Consider the following 21,168-nt stretch of genomic DNA (forward strand, 5'->3'; position numbering starts at 1 on the left):
ATGTACCGCTCTGGTGGTGGATATTGATAATGGGGGAGGCTGTAAGTAGGTGAGAGCAGAGGTTACATGAGATATCTCTGTACCTTCCCCTCAATTTTGCTGTGAACCTAAAACCACTCTAGAAAAAATACAGGCTTAATAAAAACAAAACTAAATGAAAATCATCCCTTAACAGTATTTGGCACAGAGCCTGGCACAAGGTAGGAATCCAATTAATATTTGTGAATGAATGAGTGAATGTAGACAAGTAAATGTAATCTCTGCCATGGATGATTCATCATGAAGGAAGGGTATGGAATATTAATTCAATGCTTAGCTGTTATTCCAAAGTTGAAATTGAAATGGGAAAATCCCCCCAATCCTTGAGAGATGGCGGCAAGAAGGGGCAGCAAGGGAAGTGGAGAACCTTGTGTCAGAAAGTGGTTCGCGTGGACTCAACACAGAGGCTGAGTCAGAGGTCACAAAGGGTGCTGGGCGTGGAATAAGGTGGGAGACAAGGAATGTCATTTAAGTCACAAGACTCCTGTTTCCTCTCCCTCTGTTGTATACAGATCCCAGGACCTCTGGGTATTCTCCTGCACTGGGCCTTTGAAAATCTGTCCAGATATAAAATAATGGCATTCTGGCATTTTTGGTTAGAGTACCAACTCTAGTCAAAATGCGTAAAGGAAAAAAAGCTATGGGTCAGTTTCCAGATGTGTGAGTGTTTTAAAGATGACATCAATGGATTTCTATAGAATGAAACCACAGGCTTCCTGCAAATTGTCTGGATTCACAAAGCCCTATGTCACTTTCAACTAAGGAGGAAGAACTCCCAAGTATATTATCCGTAGACATGCATGAACTTTCAAGGGGCATTTAAAAGTCAGATCTCCACTCTGCTTTTCTCCTATCTTTATAGAAATGTAATGGTTGATATAGAAAAGGTACATGACTTACTGTTTATTTATTTTTTTAATATTTTAATTTTACTGGAGCATAGTTGATTTACAATGTTGAATTACTGTTTATTGTGTTTTTCCAAAATTAACCTGGCAACTTTGAGAGTACTAATAAACTCTGCATCTACTTCTCCCAGACACTTTCTATGTGTACATATAGAAATTATCTCTCATTTAATTCTCATAACAATCATTTGAAACAGGTACTGTCATCTTCTATTCTTTACAGATGTGGAAATTGAAGGTGAGAGGTTAACTTGCCGAAGTCACACCATTAATGACTGGCAGCGTCAAAATTCAAATTCAGGGCTAACTCGAAAGGTCACATTCTTTCTACTGTACCATTAGGCCCCATAAGAGAACCACAGGGGTGAAATTACATTAAAAAATATTAACATTTGATTGGGAGGAGAAAAAGACCAGTCATAAAACGTAATGTTAGTCCAAGGTAGAGGCTGGAGGGTGACGGGTGAGGTGAATGCATAGGATATAAAATTGCTAGGTGAGAAACAGGGCCCTGACTCGAGTGAAATGAGGGAGGCACTTGTCTTGAGGCAGAGAGGAGAAGCAGGGGCGGGGATGGGAGGGTTCTGACGTCATCAGTACCCAGCTGAGCTGTACTGGCTAAGATGCACCTGGTCAAATTGGGAAGGATACTCACAGGGTAATGAATGAGCAGGTGCACAAGCAAAAACTTGAGGGGCTTCCCTGGTGGCGCAGTGTTTGAGGGTCCGCCTGCCGATGAGGGGGACACGGGTTCGTGCCCCGGTCCAGGAGGATCCCACATGCCGCGGAGCGGCTGGGCCCGTGAGCCATGGCCGCTGGGCCTGTGCGTCCGGAGCCTGTACTCCGCAACCGGAGAGGCCACAACAGTGAGAGGCCCGCGTACCGCAAAAAACAAAAAACAAAAAAAAAAAACTTGCGTATAGTATACTTAGAAAAAACTCCCTTGAATCTCAATTTTAATAGACTAGAAGACTAGACTAATAAGGACCAGACCAATAAAGACCAGAAGACTTGATTTCCATACTTGGTACCTGAAGGTAATAGACTAATATTTGTTCACTGACTGAGGACAAAAGAGGAAGGCACTAGAAGTAATTGGAAAAGGTTTACCAAGGTCAAACCGAGTATGAAACAAGCATTTGCACTTGTAAGAATAATGCTGATAAGTTGGCATTTATTATCTACTACTTGCTAAGCAGAGCTAAGTGATTTACATACATCAACTCCTTTAATTCTGGTAACAACTCTATATATACTATATTTTCAGTCCCATTTTAATAGATGAGGCAGAGAATTAAGTAACTTATTCAAAGTCATAAAACCAGAACCCAGCAGATCTCCCTGGATCCAAAGTTTGTGCACTTAGCCATTATACCACATTCTGAACTCTGAACTTACACTGGATTACAAAAATCACTGGATAGTGACTAACTGTGCTAGAATGTGGTGGAAGCTATGTGGAGCTACCACCCTGAAAAAAGGTAGTGAGAATTTGGGTGTCCAAATTATTGCTACAGAAAATCCTGCTGTCCCGTGTGATTAAAAGGTTAATGCCACCAGAAACTGGACCAGGAAACCTTCTGTCTGGGGGCTACCTGGCTAGTCACACTTTATAAGTTACTTGCTCGCTTTTGTCCCAAACTACCCTCTAGTTTTCAATGGGGCAATGGCCTCGAATATCGCTGAGTGGGAGAGTAAGCTCAGGTGCGTCTGCATTTGTTATTTCATCTATTCTGCATCCTTCCAGGGAAGGGCATCCTCTATAAAGCTGTCTGCTGTGATTTATGAAGATTCTGGATGGCAGTCTGACTCGGAGGAAACCAGGTGATTCCTGCTAAAAACAATCATTTCCAAGATCTAATTAGGTTTAAATACACCACAGCCCAGTTTTGTTGGTGTTCTTGAAGTCTAGGCACAGATTTCAGGCAATTTCCACTGAGTATCTGGATCTCTAGCACCACTTCCCTAAGCAATGCCATACACATCTAATCCTAAAACGAGGAAGCCTCCGCTGAGGCTGCCCAACGCGGGTGCTGGTGGCGTCGCCGGGCACACACAAGTCTCTGAGTCAGCAGAGCGCGCCTCTGGAGGGGCGCACCCGCCGGCAATGGAAAGCCACGTGCTCCCCTCCTTGGCGTGAGGCAATCCTCCTCCCACAGCCTCGGGAAGCCCCGACGCCACAGGCTTCCTCGCCATAGTGATGCCGCCCGAGCGTAGTTCCTCCACCGCTTCCTCCTCCAGCTGCCACCACTCGACCCTTCCTGCTGAGCAACGACTCCACCTCCCACCCGGGTCTGAAGCGCGCGCCTCGCCGCGGCCCAGAAGAGGCGGCGCGGAGGGCGGGGAGAGGTGCGCGGCCGCGCGCACGCGCGCAGTGGGCAGCCCCACCCCCGCCCGAGGCCCCGCCCCCGGAGCCGCTAGCGCGGCCGGCCAGCCCGGCTCACCCAGGCAAACCTGGCTCTGCGGGGCGGGAAGCGGTGCTTCCTCCTCCGAGCACGGTGCAGCGCCGTCCAATTAGTCCTTCCGCCCCTGACTCCGCTGCGCCGCGGCGAGCGAGGGGCGAGCGGAAAGTGCGCGATGCGGCCGGCGGGAGCAGCGGCTGTCGCGGGGTCGCCGGCGCGGGACGTGTCGCTGTGCGGGGAGCTGCTGCAGGCCCCGCCGCCCCTGGCCTCGCAGCCGCCGGCGGCCGCGCCCTCGGGGCCGCCGCTCCCCGCAGCAGCCGGCGCGACCCTCAACCGCCTTCCGGAGCCGCTGCTGCGGAGGCTCGGCCGGAGCTTGGACCAAGCGCCCGAGGGCCGGGGATGGAGGAGGCTGGCCGAGGTGGCGGGGAGTCGGGGGCGCCTCCGGCTCAGGTGCGGCACCGGGGCCCGGGGTGGGGTGGGGTGTAAGGGCGGGGCGGGGTCACGTGGGGGCGAACTTGGGCGGGGGGCGCGCGGGGAGAGTGAAGTGGGCACGGGAGAGGGAGGGCGGACGCGGCAATGGGTGAGGTTGGAAAACATAGGGGCCGCTTGAGATGGTGCAGGGGCCGCTGGGGGTAAGGAGCGCGGAGGGGAGGAGGTGGGAAAACTTCAGTAACCTTCCAGACAGAGAGCCTGAACCCAGGAAAGTCCTGGGAATGCAGAGATTCGAGGTTGGACTCCGGCAGTCCACACCCTTTTCCTCCCCTCCTCCCATTTAGCTGAAAGAGAGAAATCGAGGTTGACCAAGGAGAATATAAAGAAAGCTATCTGGAGACCATTACGTTAGGGCGGTAATTCCAAAGGATTAAAATACACAGACCTAGAAGACTTAAGGGAGGTTAGGAAGGGGACGGACGTGCAGGTAGACAGATAATGAAGGTGAAGGGTTTGAGGTGCAGGAATTCATGAAGGTTTTAATGTAGATGTAGAGAGAGAAGGATAGTGGGAAAGAAAGAAACTAAACTCACCGTCTTCCTCCATCAAACCAACTTGCCAGGTTTTCCTGATTTCACCATGAACATTAAACCGTTTTCCTATTACCAGGCTTGGAACTGGGCTTAAGACTCTCAGGACTCCTTTACACTCTTAAGAATTATTGAGGACCCCAGAGTTTGGGGGGTGTGTTTATTTATTTATTTATTTATTTATTTATTTTTGGCTATGTTGGGTCTTAGTTGCTGCGCGCGGGCTTTCTCTAGTTGCGGCGAGCGGGGGCTACTCTTCGTTGTCGTGCGTGGGCTTCTCATTGCGGTGGCTTCTCGTTGTGGCTCACGGGCTCTAGGCACGCAGGCTTCAGTAGTTGTGGCACGCGGGCTCAGTAGTTGTGGCTCACGGGCTCTAGAGCGCAGACTCAGTAGGTGTGGCGCACTGGCTTAGTTGCTCCGCAGCATGTGGGATCTTCCTGGACCAGGGCTCGAACCCGTGTCCCCTGCATAGGCAGGCGGATTCTTAACTGCGCCACCAGGGAAACCCCCCCCGCCCGAGAGTTTTTAATGTGGGTTCTATATGTTACACACATACAACATATACTGATATTTACCATATTAGAAATTAAAATTAAGAATTTTTTAATATTTAAAGAGAATAATTCATTACATGTTAACAGAAATGACGTGTTTTTGTGGAAAAACAAACTTTTCCAAAACAAAAAATTTAGTTAGAAAAGTGGCATTGTTTTGCATTTTGAAAATCTCTTTAATGTCTTGGCTTAATCCCAGAGAACCGGCATCTTTTATGACCTTCTGCACTCAGTCTGTTGCACTGTCACAGGTCAGGTAACACTGAATATGCCAATGTCCATTCTTGAGAGAATGAATGAAAAAAATAAATAACATCTTAGTGTTATTATGAAAAGTCATTTTGACCTTGGGGATCCTGTGAAAAGGGTCTCAGGAACTGCAGTAAGGGGTTCCCAGACCACACTTAGAACCACTGCTCTAGATCATTGTTATGATTTGGGTCTGCCTTTGAACCCCTTAGCAGTTTTTTTAACTTCTCATATAACCAAACTTTGTCTTGTACTATAATTATTTGTACATGTCTTTATAAACTCCTCGAGAACGGGAAGATTTAAGATCCTATATATTATGCATAGAACCTATCTTAGACACTCTATAAATAATTTTGAATTGAGAGGGGAACCATTCATTCAAAATTACTTTTTTTGAGTGCCTGATTTTTGCAAATGTTTCAGAAGATAAAAAGATGTTAAATATTTAGCTCCTACTTATAAGGGCTTATGCAGTAATAGACTGTTATTCTGAGACAGTCACAAATAATATGTTAGATGCTATGTTGGGTGTGAATAATAATAACAGTGGGTTTTTATCATTTATTAAACACTTAATATATATACCAGACAATGTATTAAGTAAGTATGTAACTCTCACCACAACCTTGAGTTTCAAAGAGTTTGAGGTTAAACCAGAATAATGATGATTTGGGATTATTTGGCTGTTCGGTGGAGTAATGATGTGAGGATGGAATCAAGAAGTGGTAAATTTGCAAAGTTGAGCAGATGGCATACTTTTTTCTTTCTTTCTTTCTTTTTTTCTTCTTAATTTTTTGTTACTCTGCACGGCACGTGGGATCCTAGTTCCCCAACCAGGGATCGAACCCATGTCCCCTGCACTGGAAGCACAGAGTCTTAACCACTGGACTGCCAGGGAATTCCACCCCCCCTTTTTTTTTTTTCTGTTCTAGGAAGACTACATTGTGCTTTTGGCTGTGCAAAGAAAATCCAAGATACATACTATTATTCTAGGTCCACAGATTTCTGAATTTCTAGACTTAAATAACATAAACAGTTGTCTTCTTTGTGGGCAGGGGGTGGTGTCAGATTACCAGATCTGTGATTGGTTAATTTGTGAAATTAACTACTACTCTAGTTAGGGAAGGCTCTGGCCTTTGCTGAAGAAGGTTCTCCTGAAGTGAGCACTCCTATTTGGCCATGAAGGAGGGAGCAGAACATCAGTAAGGCCCTGCCACTGAAGAGGCATGGCTGATGGAATCTAAAAGTAGGGGATACCTGACATCAGGTGTTCCGTTTTCCTCCCTAAGCCTTCAGTTAAGTTTTGTTAAAGGCTATAGAATGGTATTAGCTTTGTTTGAGGAACTAACGGAAAAGTTTGAGACCACTTCTCTGGTGAAGGTAGTATGGAGAGAGGGCAGTTGCCCAGCAAGAGGAGACAAGCAACAAAGGGCATGAAGTTGTGGAAGCTGGGGATTTCAGGGTGGGAAGTTTACTGGAGACAGATGAGTTTGGCCAGCCTTCCAGGATGGTGAAGGTTAGCTCAGAGTAGGTTAGTTGTGCTGGGGAAAGTGGAGGCCACCCTGAAGGTTGGAGAACCGGAGAACATTAAGCTCACATACCTGTTGAGATCAGAAGAATTAAACTGACCTAACAAAAGGTTAGCCCTGGGAACTTGGAGGCTGGGGAGTGACCACTGAGGGGACAAGGTAAGCTGGCGGTGCTTTTTCTATGTAAGACTAAAACAGTGATTTTAAAACGATTTCATACCGATGGCAGAAGAGCATCTACAATAGTAAAAGGTCCAAAAGGCATTTTTCTCTAGTGTCAAACACAGGAATTATAGTGAATCTAGTCCAAATGGATGACAGTTCCCACAAGGATGTTCAGTGCTTTCTGCAGAGTCACTGGATTCACAGCCCTAAAATCCCAGAAGCTTGCCTATTCTGTTTCTTTTCACTTTTTTCCTCACGCTATACAACTTTCCTCAGACTAGGTAAGAATTTAATAAATAAGCCACAGGGGTTCCTTCTGAACTGTCCCATCAGGGATAAGGAGTGTTGCCGGATGGTTATTGGTGATTCAGGATAAATCCTTGCATATAGTTTAGTTTCCCAAAACATGAACATGTGGGAGTGCCCTAAACGAACTCAGCCCTAGTTCCATTCCAAACTGCCTGAATATTGAACGCCCTTTGCTGTCAGTATAGATAAGCACAGGTTCTGAGTGTCTTGCCCAAGCAATGTGAATTCTGCGGAGGCATGGAACATTCGAGCCCCAAAGATGGCAGAGCTTTCAGGAGACTCTAATAGTGTGTAAATTCCATGAAGGAGGGAGCTTAGAGATGGGGCTTTGGGACCAGGGAAGACAGTCAGCCACTGCATACTTGCTGTGTAGAAGGTGCTCTTTTAGCTACGGAATCCTGCCCTCGAGCGCTTTATGATAGGAAGGTTTCCTCCTGTCCCTATCTCTTCAGTCTCTACCTCTTCATCTTTGCATTTTGGAATGCCTTAGGGCTTAGGCGTTGTATCTCTTTGTCTAGACTTCTTCACCTAATCCCCGCCTTGGTGTTAAGGATCCTTAAGTCCTCGTGGCTTTCCACATGTTTAGGTTGATTACTCTCAGTTCATATCTTCAGCCCATGTCTTTGCTTTGAACTCCTGGATTCATTCGTGTAGATCTCCTCTTGAAGGACTAATAGACATCTTAAATGCAACACATCCAAAACTTAACACGTCTTCCGCCATAACCTCTTTCTCTTGCAGTCTTCTGCATCTCAGTGAAGGGCAACTACATCCGTCCAGGTGCTGAGGCCAGAAACTTCAGAGTCATTCCTGACTCCGCTTTTATATACCACATCCACTGCATCAGCAAGTCCCTTCCGCCATGCCTCCAGTATGTGTCTAGAATCCTACGTCCACTGCGACCACCCTGGTCCAGGCCACCATTATCTCTCACCTGCATTGTTCCAATGGCCGCCTAACTTCTCCGCCTCCTGCTTTGCTCCCATCCCAGTCTATTCTCAATATAGCAGTAAGAATCGTTCTTTTAAAACATTAAATCAGATCTTATTCTCCCTCTGTTCAAAACCCTCCCATTGTTTCTCCATCTCAGAGTAAAAACACTAGTTAGCTACCAGCGAGCTCTTGGACCTGATCTCCTGTTAGTGTCTCCCTCCCTCTCTCAGCTCTAGTCACACATGCTTTCTTGCCCTTCCTTGAAGACAGTAGGGCCTTTGGACTTGCTGTTTGCTCAGCCTGAGATGTTTTCCACGGATGAACCACAAGACTGGCTCCTTTACCTCTTCAGGTGTTTGCTTAAAAGTCACCTTCTCACAGAGGATGACAAATATCATATGATATTGCTTATATGTAGAATCTAAAAGAATGATACAAATGAAGTTATTTACAAAACAGAAATAGACTCACAGATGTGGAAAACAGACTTATGGTTACCAAAGGGGAAAGGAGGGAGCGATAAATTAGGTGTTTGGGATTAAAATATACACACGACTGTATATAAAATAGGTAACCAACAAGGACCTACTATATAGCAGAGGGAACTATACTCAATATCTTGTAATAACCTATAATGGAGGAGAATGTAAAAAAGGGATATATTTGTATATTTATGTATAATTGAATCAGTTTGCTATACATTTGAAACTAGCACAGCATTGTAAATCAACTATATTTCAATAAAAATTTTAAAAATAAACAACATTGATTACATTTTTTTTAAAAAGGTCACCTTCTCAGTGAGGTCTTCTCTGATCACACTATTTAAAATCACCCCCTACATCTGCTCCAGCCTTACCTATCCCCCTGCTTTGCTTTGTTTTTCTCCAAAGCACTTAGGACAGTTGGATGGATGGATGCACAGATCCCTGTGTGTGTATACATATCTGTCCCTCTCCTGTAGAAAAATCTAGGAGGATGGGCGATTTTGTTTGCAGCTAGAAAAACACCTAGAAAAAATGGTTGTCCTATTTTAGGTGATTAATAAGTAGTTGTTGAATTAATGAATAAGGATTCTGAAGTGTAAATGTACCAAGAGAAACAAAAGAATCTAAAAGCAGTGCCATGGTTTGTACCCTAAAAGGTGTATAATATCAATATGTTCTATTTGATTATACATTTTTAAAAGTAAAGATAAATATAGGGTTTTTTTAAGCAAAGTCTATTTTTTTCAGTAAGAAAGCAGTCTTTAATTAAATCAGAAATTTCAAATTAGCGCTGGTAGAAACCACTACAAAGCACAGCCTGACAGGAATGTAACTAAAAAAGGAAAGAAAGAAAAGTTGGGTATGTATAAACATCATCTTAGCTGAAAGCTGGTGCCCATGTGGAAAATCAGTAAAAGGAAAGAAGAGAGAGCACCTTGTTTTTCTCCAGTGCCTCTTGTATTGGAAGAGAAGTCGTTGTCTATTTCAATTTGATCTTTCTTCATTTGGTGGGGGGAAAGTAAAATTGTTTTTAGTTTTCTCCATATTAATATAAAGATTAAAGCACCATTTGGTTGCATTTGACAAGATGCCATCTTAATTTCATGTATCAGACCTTGATAACCTTTCTGAATCAAAAAAATCAGCATACAGCATCCTTGTTTTTATAAATTTCATATTATAATTATTTGAAAAATGGGTAATCCTTATATTGTGTCTAATACTGGTTCCTTGGGCATCCCAGGGACTAGTAAAAGAAAATTTTACAAAATATTGTAGCAGCACCTTCAGCTTTTGTTTTTGCTACCATCACAATCACCATTATTTCATAAAAGAAAGGACACTTTAACACTTTTAAAAATAGAAAGATAATCTTAGAGTAAAAGACAGTCTTATTGTCCTTACCTTTATCAATTTGTCATGGACTTCAGATTGTGCTGCCAGAGTGTACAGCCCAGAATTGGGAATGGTTGATCTGTAATATGATTATTGACATTTAACAAGGATAGAGTATTGAATATACAAATTTAGCTAGAATACCTAGAAAAGAATACCTAGTGACTGGAGGCTTTGGAGGACACTATCTGGTTACCAAAACAGTAATTACTCAAAAACAATTATTTTTATTTCAAAATTTATTTATTTATTTTTGGCTGCATTGGGTCTTCGTTGCGGTGCGCGGGGGCTACTCTTCGTTGTGGTGCACGGGCTTCTCATTGTGGTGGCTTCTCGTTGCGGAGCATGGGCTCTAGGCATGTGGGCTTCAGTAGTTGTGGCACATGGGCTCAGTAGTTGTGGCTCGCGGGCTCAGTAGTTGTGGCTCGCAGGCTCTAGAGCGCAGGCTCAGTTGCGCACAGGCTTAGTTGCTCCGCGGCATGTGGGAGCTTCCTGGACCAGGGCTCGAACCCGTGTCCCCTGCATTGGCAGGTGGATTCTTAACCACTGCGCCACCAGGGAAGTCTCTCAAAAAGTTTTTTTGTTTTGTTTTGTTTTCTTTTTAGTCAGAGATAGGTAAGCTTTATTCCGATGTCTACATAAAAATGAGTTGATGTCGAACAGGAAACAGTTTTTCCAAAGGGTTAAAGTCTATCACACAACAGAACTTGGTCCTTTTCCCTTTAGTTTGTCTCTCAGTTCAGTTGGCTGACACCTCATTATTAGTGTCCGCCCTCACTCATCATTTTCACCACACACAATATCTAAAAGTCTTCGGGTGGCACTTCCCATTTCTCTGGAAATCTCCTAAACTGCTTTCAGTTACAAGAGATGGGCAAGGTTTTTATCTGCTCACACTCTACTCCACGGGAGACAAAAACACATCCCTGAATTCTCTTGTTTAAATTGTGGCTGTTGGCAAAGCATCCAACTGAAGAACTTAATGCTAACACACAACGGACACAGTATAATCTCTGTATAATAGTGACTTCACTTCAACTTTTTCTCATTAAAGAATTATTTTTATTATCTCTCCACACGGGAGTTATAAAAAATACCTGTAAAAACATTGAAAAGGCTCTTAAAAGTCCTGGAATGAAAAATTCTGCAGTATAAATTATGAAACATTGTCTCTGACTTGCAAATAAGAATAAAATAAATTCTACAAGCTAGAATTTCTGAATGATTTTGATAGGAATTTACCAGAAGGAGCCAGAACATCAAACCTTAACGGTTTCCTGTTTTCATCCCAATTGAGGTTGTTGTTTTTTGGTTTTTTTTTGCTGTACGCGGGCCTCTCACTGCTGTGGCCTCTCCCGTTGCGGAGCACAGGCTCCGGACGCGCAGGCTCAGCGGCCATGGCATGTGGGATCTTCCCGGACCGGGGCACGAACCCGCGTCCCCCGCATCGGCAGGCGGACTCTCAACCGCTGCACCACCAGGGAAGCCCCTAATTGAGTTTTTGAAAAGCTATATAATCTGTTGACAGGCACAGTCCACACAGGAACTTGCTGCTGCCACTAACGATGAAATCAGTCCGAAGGACAGAGATTTGTATGCTGGATGCGCCAGGCTTTTCCATGCAACTGGCTGAAGTGGTCTTCTCTTATTTTTTCCCTTATCTTTTAAATAAAAGTAAATATACATATGGTAAAAAATTTAAATGGTACAGAAAGATCTAAAGTAATCAGTAAATATCCTTTTCTCTCATTACCTAGAAAATCTGGTGTCTTCCAAATCATCAGGCGTATGAATAATTTGCAAAGTGAAGTCAAACTTGGAGTCTCTTCATCTGAAAATTATTCTCAGGACTTTTGGAATGTGTTGATTCTGTCATGTATCACCTCTGTTACAGAGGAAAGCCATGCAGTCGTCGTCTTCTTAAAAAAAAACCTAATTACAAAAGCAACACACACGCTCTGCTCTTCTTTGCCACACACTGTGCTAAGTACTTTTTACATGGATTGTCTAATTTAATTCTAACAATCCTGTGAGATAGAATATCAGTATTGAAGTTATTTTGGTTGGATCCGTTTTCTTCATGAAATAACCAACTTTATCACAGAATTATAACTCTTGGGTGACCATTATATAAATGCTGTGGCAGCCTTTTACTAAAACTGATCAAAATGAATGTGGACTGAGACAAAATTATTTTAAGTCATATGAAAGCTTGCTAACTAAGCTTGGCTCTGCCACAGCTGTGGTACCATTATGTTTGACCCCTTCCATCCAGGCTTCCAGGCATTTCAGTTATGAATAATTCATATGGGCAAGACGAAATTTTAGGTATTGAGGGATTTTAAAAAGATATACATATATATGATAGGGTGTCTGCTTGCAAGGAGTACTGTTATCTAGTTGGGTAAAGAAGACATGCTTGTGAAAGAAAAGCTCATGATTTTAAGACAAAATTGTGTCGAAACATATAGAGCAGGAGTCTGCAAACAACAGCCTATGGGCCATATTGAGGCCACTGCCTGTTTTTGTATAGCTAAGAATGTTTTTTTATATTTTAAAAATTGTAAAACAAAACAAAAATCAAGAAAAGAATATGCAGCAGAGACTCTGTGGCCCATATAAAGCCTAAGACATTTACTCTCTGGCACTTTACAGGAAAAGTTTGCCAACTTCTGCTCTTCAAGGTGAGCACCATGAGGGGACTGTGTCTAAAGGGACAGTAGCATTCGTAATGTAAACCGTTTTCCCCACCACTCAACACCTTGCTATTTATTCTCTACAACACCCATGACGGGGCCAGACCTACAGCAGGCAGATCATATTGAAGAAAATCTGCTGACTTGAATTAAATTTGTTGTTTGCAGTTGTCTAGACTTGGAGCAGTGTTGTCTTAAGGTCCTGGAGCCTGAAGGCAGCCCAAGCCTGTGTTTACTGAAGCTGCTGGGTGAGAAAGGCTGTACGGTCGTGGAGCTGAGTGACTTCCTGCAGACTATGGAGCACACTGAGGTCCTTCAGCTCCTCAGCCCCCCAGGTACGTGTTTCCCGTGGGCACGTTCTCCAGGAGTTCATGGAGACAGACTCAGAGGAAAATATCTCATTTGACCAAATGAATAGAGGAAAATATCTCATTTGACCAAATGAATTGTGTTAAGTATTTTTGAAACATGTAAATATATGGTGCCTCATTTTCCCCCCCAGGTTGAGACTGAAGAACACATGAAAAGCAAATACAGTACATAAACATCTGTTGGATTGTTTTTCCCAAAAAACAGCTGTAGAAGACGTTTTGGGGACAATTGGAATAACTTGAGTGTAACCTGCATATTAGACATTAGGGAATTATCATGTGAACGATGGTGCTGTACTTCTATAGACGAATGTCTTTATTCCAAGGAGGTGCATGTGAAAGTGTTGAGGGGAAAGGTTTCTGTAACTTACGTTAAAATAGTGCAGCCAAGAAAGTAAATACACACATTTATTTATATGTATGTATATGAATGAGAGAAAGTGTAACAAATGTTTATTGTTGAAGTTTTTTGCCAACATGGTGCTTTTGAAATGTTGAGTAACTCAACCACGTGATTTTTTTTTCCTGAATATACCAGTATTGAGTGAGGTTGCTCACTTCCAAGGTCAGATTTGAGGAATAGGAAACAGTCCCTCCTTTCCACAACTGTGGATGGAGTTGGTCAGTTACCATGATGTCAGCAGGAGGGACCATGTCATCCAAGTCACGTGATGGCGGCAGCGCTGCTTGGGGAATTAGAGACACGTGTTGTAGTGGTGTACTGACAAGCACACGTAGCAGAAACCCCAACTTAAGTTGATGTAATAAAGGGAGCATGCTGGTTCCAAAAGAAAAGTCTTGAAGCAGGCTGGGCTTCGAGAAAGGCAGGGGGCAGCCCTATTTCCAAGGAGTTGGATTTTGTCTTTGCTCTCCCTTTCTTGTCATTGGCTTCCTCCCAAGGCTGACTTTCTACCTAGTCATAGGATGTCTGCTAGCTGTTCCTTGCATTAATCTTTGTCCCAGCAAAAATCATAGGATTCCCTAAATAGGCTAATTTTGGCCACGTGCCTGTCCCTGTACCTGTCACCAGCCAGGGAGTTGGAATGTGCCAGTTCCCCTGGCTTAGAGCCAGGAGTGGAGTGGGTTCAGTTGGCTTTCCAGAAACCTCATGGATCGCCAAACAAAATTGGATGCTGGGGTTGTGAGGGGGAACAACTGGAAAGTCTACTGCAAATGGAAGGGACCCTGGATTGTGAGCCAGGAAACCTGGACTCTCAGGTTATCCCTTGCTTTACCAGGCCTAGTGCAGGTGATGAAATAGGTCCTCTATAAACGCCTCTCTAGTGTTACCCACTGTATCTGATGCTTGACAAATGTTTCTCAGTGCCTCTTCATACAAGAGGCCTGGGGTAATGCAGATCCCATCTAGATGCAATTGCTTTCTGTCACCTAACAGTAAATTATTTCTTCAGGTGACATTTATTAATTTTTGTATCCCCAGTGTCTCAAAAGTAACCAGGAGTTGTGGCAATTGAAACCTGCCAGTCTAGGGCACCCAGCCACTAAGTTCTCAGACGTTATAGACTTACCGGGGCCTCTGAAAACGTAAGGAACCTCTCTGGGAATTAACGGTACCTTTAGTATCTCATTGTGTTTTTCGATACTTGCACTTAATTACTCCACCGTTGTTGCCAGGTCTGTAAAATGAGAGTCCGTGTTTCTCTACCTCAGACTTGGAGGGGCTGCTGAGATGAGGCTCCTGAGCTGCATCTAGGTGACCACGGAGGCTGCACACACACCTCATGATCTGTGGCGTGATCACTGGCCTGAGAGCAAAGGTTTCCAAGTCTTCAAAGTTTCCCATGTATGAAACTGGGCTTGACCGAAATTGAGTCACGTGTTTATTTGTGTGTAATGAGGTGCCTGAAATTTTTAGCACTATTTTCTATTTTGCTGTGATAGGCCAGCAGCGAGTACAGCGCCATCCTAATAAACATCAGTCATCTTCTCTGGAAAAATCTGTTTCTGCTCTTTGTGTTTCTCTCCCAATAGTAGGATCAGCGCTTTACCATCGGTGTTCCCCTGTGCAGATCGTTCCGATATTGGGCCAACAGGCTTTTTCAGTTATCCCCTGGGACCCTTTCATAGTTGAGGGGAGAATAGGAAAAAGACAGCAGTTTCTACATGACCACTTATGCACTATTTCTGTGAAGTTTTATGTCATATCAGCCATATAGCATTCATTAGCTATATAGTATTCATTAGAAATCAGTTGTTGCTTGAATGTTAATTATTGATTTAAGAGGAAATATTTGGGGAGCTAATAAAACTCAGTAATTTACAGTTAGCTTTCTACCTGAATCTTACTTGGATAATCTAAAACTTACTGTATTTACATACATTAGAATATAGAAATATAAGAATTTGAGGATAATTTTTATATTTCAATACAGACGTTGAGAAGAAAAACTATTGTAATTATATTAAGAATGCAAGGTCTGATAGAATCAACTTACTCTGGGATTTTGCTCATTCGGTCAACATTACTGTATTCTAATACTTCTGCTATTCCAGGCACTGTGCTTGGTGCTATGAATTAAAACAATAGTTCCTGCAAGTTCAAAATTCATCATCTAGTAGGCGAGACAAACATGTAACTCACCACATCCAGAGCAATCATGAAAACCAGTATATATTAAATCTCCAGTTTTTCCTTTTCAGTGTATTCCTGAATCTTGGTGAAAATACAAAGTAGGAATAATCTAACATTTTCTCTCTTTTTTTTTTTGGTAGTGCGATTTCATAAGAAGACATTAGTTCTTATTCCACAAAGAGCCCGATGACTCTATCTGATTGTCGTTGTAGAGAGCTCTGGTTTTGGGTGACTAAGATGCCGTGAACCTCTGAACAGGTCTTTCAGGCCTAAATACAAGGAGAAGGGGAAAGTTCAGATTTATCTTAGTCTGATTTTGTCATATTCCATCCCAGTTGTTTGTGGGATGACAGCCAGAGATGGCCATAGAAGATGGCTGTGGTACCGAGTTTCTTGTATGTCTTTGCTTTGGTGGCTCAGAGGTCGCTGGGGAGGGTTCCCGCATCTCTAGCTGGAACACCTGCCTTGATTAGGAGCGAACTTCAGTGGTCCCTCACTTAGCATGAGGTCTAAGCCAAGGGTAACTCACCCCCAAATTCTTGTGCTCCGTGGGCTCTGACACCTAATATATCTTTCAAAAGGTTGTGGTTTACTCTCTTCTGCTTTCCCTCCGACTGGGCTTTTCCATAGCACATGGGTTGGCCAGCTTGCCTCTCAGACTGGTCTTGCCTGCCCTTTGTTAGAGAAATGGCTTATAATTTTTATGTATGGATGGTGTCCATCTGCATTTTCCAGCTCTGACTCATCGTTTCCCTATTTTCATTCCTTTGGTCATTTCAGTGGGAATGGAAGAGGGGCGGGGTGTTAAATGAATTTGCTGAAATTGTTTTGAACCAGAGGTCTGTAATGATTTTTTTAGACCTTTATTTATTTTTTTATTTAAGGGTCAAAGACTCTGATCCCAAAGCAACCAAAATTGGCCTCTGTAACCTTGGCAAATACAGATGAACTTAGATGTGCCATTTGAGATGTTTTTGCTTTGAGTGAAACCGTTTGAGTGCAGATGTATAAGCGGCATCAGTTAGAGTTCTGTTTAAGAGAAGCCATCTGAGTGCTGACGAGTAGGCTGTATCAGCTGGAGGCCTGCACATCACGAGATTGGTTGCCGAGGAAGCCGTGCTCTGACCTGGAATCGGCTAAGCAGAGGCTGGGCAGTGGGGGATGTTTAGAGAGAATTAACACGTTACACATGGGTTTCATTAGATGGATGCCAAGGTTCTTTCTGCTCCAGTTTTGTGATGCTGCCATTTTATTTCATTCTTGTAGGAAAGGAGCTTCGCTGCGCATACATTTCAGAAGTGCTGGCAGAGTCATGTGATTTCACTGACATCTTTTCCATTTTTCCCCACCCCTTTTTCATATCAATTCATTTTTCTTTTTTAATTCCTTGTACTATACTCATTGTTATGTTTCTGATACCAATTTTTTATTACTTTTATTGTCTCTAAGACAAGAGCAAAGATAGTTGCATATTATTCTTTCGTTTCCAGGATACCTTTACTTCACATTTTATCTTCACAATTCTGTGAAAGCCCAGAACAGTACTATTATGAACATTTAAATTTTATTTTATTTTTATTTTTTTAACATCTTTATTGGAGTATAATTGCTTTACAATGGTGTGTTAGTTTCTGCTGTATCACAAATTGAATCAGCTGTACGTGTACGTATATCCCCATATCTCCTCCCTCTTGCGTCTCCCTATCCCACCCTCCCTATCCCACCCCTCTAGGTGGTCACAAAGCACCGAGCTGATCTCCCTGTGCTATGCGGCTGCTTCCCACTAGCTATGCATTTTACATTTGGTAGTGTATGTATGTCCCTGCCACTCTCTCACTTCGTCCCAGCTTACGCTTCCCCCTCCCCATGTCCTCAAGTCCATTCTCTACATCTGAGTCTTTATTCCTGTCCTGCCCCTAGGTTTTTGGGGGGATTTTTTTTTTAGCTCCCATATGTGTTAACATATGGTGTTTGTTTTTCTCTTTCTGACTTACTTCACTCTGTATGACAGACTCTAGGTCCATCCACCTTACTACAAATAACTCAATTTCGTTTCTCTTCATGGCTGAGTAATAGTCCATTATATATATGTGCCACATCTTCTTTATCCATTCATCTGTAATATAAGAATTTGAGGATAATTTTTATATTTCAATACAGACGTTGAGAAGAAAAACTATTGTAATTATATTAAGAATGCAAGGTCTGATAGAATCAACTTACTCTGGGATTTTGCTCATTCGGTCAACATTACTGTATTCTAATACTTCTGCTATTCCAGGCACTGTGCTTGGTGCTATGAATTAAAACAATAGTTCCTGCAAGTTCAAAATTCATCATCTAGTAGGCGAGACAAACATGTAACTCACCACATCCAGAGCAATCATGAAAACCAGTATATATTAAATCTCCAGTTTTTCCTTTTCAGTGTATTCCTGAATCTTGGTGAAAATACAAAGTAGGAATAATCTAACATTTTCTCTCTTTTTTTTTTTTGGTAGTGCGATTTCATAAGAAGACATTAGTTCTTATTCCACAAAGAGCCCGATGACTCTATCTGATTGTCGTTGTAGAGAGCTCTGGTTTTGGGTGACTAAGATGCCGTGAACCTCTGAACAGGTCTTTCAGGCCTAAATACAAGGAGAAGGGGAAAGTTCAGATTTATCTTAGTCTGATTTTGTCATATTCCATCCCAGTTGTTTGTGGGATGACAGCCAGAGATGGCCATAGAAGATGGCTGTGGTACCGAGTTTCTTGTATGTCTTTGCTTTGGTGGCTCAGAGGTCGCTGGGGAGGGTTCCCGCATCTCTAGCTGGAACACCTGCCTTGATTAGGAGCCAACTTCAGTGGTCCCTCACTTAGCATGAGGTCTAAGCCAAGGGTAACTCACCCCCAAATTCTTGTGCTCCGTGGGCTCTGACACCTAATATATCTTTCAAAAGGTTGTGGTTTACTCTCTTCTGCTTTCCCTCCGACTGGGCTTTTCCATAGCACATGGGTTGGCCAGCTTGCCTCTCAGACTGGTCTTGCCTGCCCTTTGTTAGAGAAATGGCTTATAATTTTTATGTATGGATGGTGTCCATCTGCATTTTCCAGCTCTGACTCATCGTTTCCCTATTTTCATTCCTTTGGTCATTTCAGTGGGAATGGAAGAGGGGCGGGGTGTTAAATGAATTTGCTGAAATTGTTTTGAACCAGAGGTCTGTAATGATTTTTTTAGACCTTTATTTATTTTTTTATTTAAGGGTCAAAGACTCTGATCCCAAAGCAACCAAAATTGGCCTCTGTAACCTTGGCAAATACAGATGAACTTAGATGTGCCATTTGAGATGTTTTTGCTTTGAGTGAAACCGTTTGAGTGCAGATGTATAAGCGGCATCAGTTAGAGTTCTGTTTAAGAGAAGCCATCTGAGTGCTGACGAGTAGGCTGTATCAGCTGGAGGCCTGCACATCACGAGATTGGTTGCCGAGGAAGCCGTGCTCTGACCTGGAATCGGCTAAGCAGAGGCTGGGCAGTGGGGGATGTTTAGAGAGAATTAACACGTTACACATGGGTTTCATTAGATGGATGCCAAGGTTCTTTCTGCTCCAGTTTTGTGATGCTGCCATTTTATTTCATTCTTGTAGGAAAGGAGCTTCGCTGCGCATACATTTCAGAAGTGCTGGCAGAGTCATGTGATTTCACTGACATCTTTTCCATTTTTCCCCACCCCTTTTTCATATCAATTCATTTTTCTTTTTTAATTCCTTGTACTATACTCATTGTTATGTTTCTGATACCAATTTTTTATTACTTTTATTGTCTCTAAGACAAGAGCAAAGATAGTTGCATATTATTCTTTCGTTTCCAGGATACCTTTACTTCACATTTTATCTTCACAATTCTGTGAAAGCCCAGAACAGTACTATTATGAACATTTAAATTTTATTTTATTTTTATTTTTTTAACATCTTTATTGGAGTATAATTGCTTTACAATGGTGTGTTAGTTTCTGCTGTATCACAAATTGAATCAGCTGTACGTGTACGTATATCCCCATATCTCCTCCCTCTTGCGTCTCCCTATCCCACCCTCCCTATCCCACCCCTCTAGGTGGTCACAAAGCACCGAGCTGATCTCCCTGTGCTATGCGGCTGCTTCCCACTAGCTATGCATTTTACATTTGGTAGTGTATGTATGTCCCTGCCACTCTCTCACTTCGTCCCAGCTTACGCTTCCCCCTCCCCATGTCCTCAAGTCCATTCTCTACATCTGAGTCTTTATTCGTGTCCTGCCCCTAGGTTTTTGGGGGGATTTTTTTTTTAGCTCCCATATGTGTTAACATATGGTGTTTGTTTTTCTCTTTCTGACTTACTTCACTCTGTATGACAGACTCTAGGTCCATCCACCTTACTACAAATAACTCAATTTCGTTTCTCTTCATGGCTGAGTAATAGTCCATTATATATATGTGCCACATCTTCTTTATCCATTCATCTGTCGATGGACACTTAGGTTGCTTCCATGTCCTGTACATTTAAATTTTAAATGTGATCACACATTTATGTGGAAAAAGAGATTATCAGAAGTTATCATTTGGCCAAAATCACAGTTGGTTATTGACAATAGTAGGATGAGAACCCGGGTCTCCTGACCCTGACCTCAACTCAGTGTCATTTCCATAATACTTGGAAGTTTCTGGATTGTTTGGGAGGCTTAGTTATGGATTATTACCTCAATTCTCTCTTTGACCCACAAACTTCAATTTTTTTCTTCTTGCCAAGTTAAAAAGTACTCAACTATTAGATCTTACTTATAAGGGACTCATCTGGTTCCAAGAACAACAGAAATTCCTGAAAGCAAGATATTAATAAGTGAAAAGAGGCAAAGATCGTATAAATGGGAATAAGATTAAAGAAGAAGAGAGCTAGAAAGGGAGTGGTGGTGAGGGCTAGAAGGATGGGTTTCCACGCCAAGGTGTTAAAGGGAGTTGTCGGTGATGTAGAAGGATGAGGGGTGTGATGTCGGACACCAGGTTTAGCCACAGTAGATGCAAATGTAAATTGACCTGTAAGAGGAAAGTACACAACCAGTACACTGGTTGTGTAATGGGGGGAAGTTGTTAGAGGAAGGGAATGGTATTTATTCTGGGACTCTCTGGGGTGCTTTTCAGTAATAGTTTTGAAATGTTCAAAATAACGTTGAGGGAGAGTTTTAGATGGAAGATGATAGAAAAAGTTTTTTGGTTCATGGCCTCTGAAAATAGATGCACTGTAATGTACACAATAGATCTGTTCCTGGAAAAGCTGTGAATTCCTTCGATAGTAACTGCATTGTAAGAGAGAACAACTCAAAGGGAACCTATGATGAATCCTTTTGTCAGGTCAAGAATCACCCTAATTTATCTGTTTAGTGATTCCAGCAGGGGTTTGTTTGTTTTTTTGTTTTGTTTTTTTTTGCGGTACGCGGGCCTCTCACCGTTGTGGCCTCTCCCGCTGCGGGGCACAGGCTCCGGCCGCGGCGGGCCAGCGG

At 42.8% G+C, this 21,168-nt stretch overlaps 1 protein-coding gene across 1 annotated transcript in view; it reads left to right on the forward strand.

Moving 5' to 3' along the window:
- Positions 1-3,417: 3,417 nt before the first annotated feature.
- Positions 3,418-21,168, forward strand: part of MALT1 (MALT1 paracaspase) — a 64,304-nt gene continuing 46,553 nt past the window's right edge. Inside the window, exons 1-2 of the mRNA XM_024132245.3 lie at positions 3,418-3,799; positions 12,861-13,027. Of these exons, the coding sequence (XP_023988013.1) occupies positions 3,525-3,799; positions 12,861-13,027 (442 nt within the window). The 5' untranslated portion in view covers positions 3,418-3,524. The remainder of the gene's footprint in view (positions 3,800-12,860; positions 13,028-21,168) is intronic.

The sequence above is a fragment of the Physeter macrocephalus genome, chromosome 19, assembly GCF_002837175.3.
Source record: "Physeter macrocephalus isolate SW-GA chromosome 19, ASM283717v5, whole genome shotgun sequence".
In the NCBI taxonomy this organism is placed as follows: Eukaryota; Metazoa; Chordata; class Mammalia; order Artiodactyla; family Physeteridae; genus Physeter; species Physeter macrocephalus.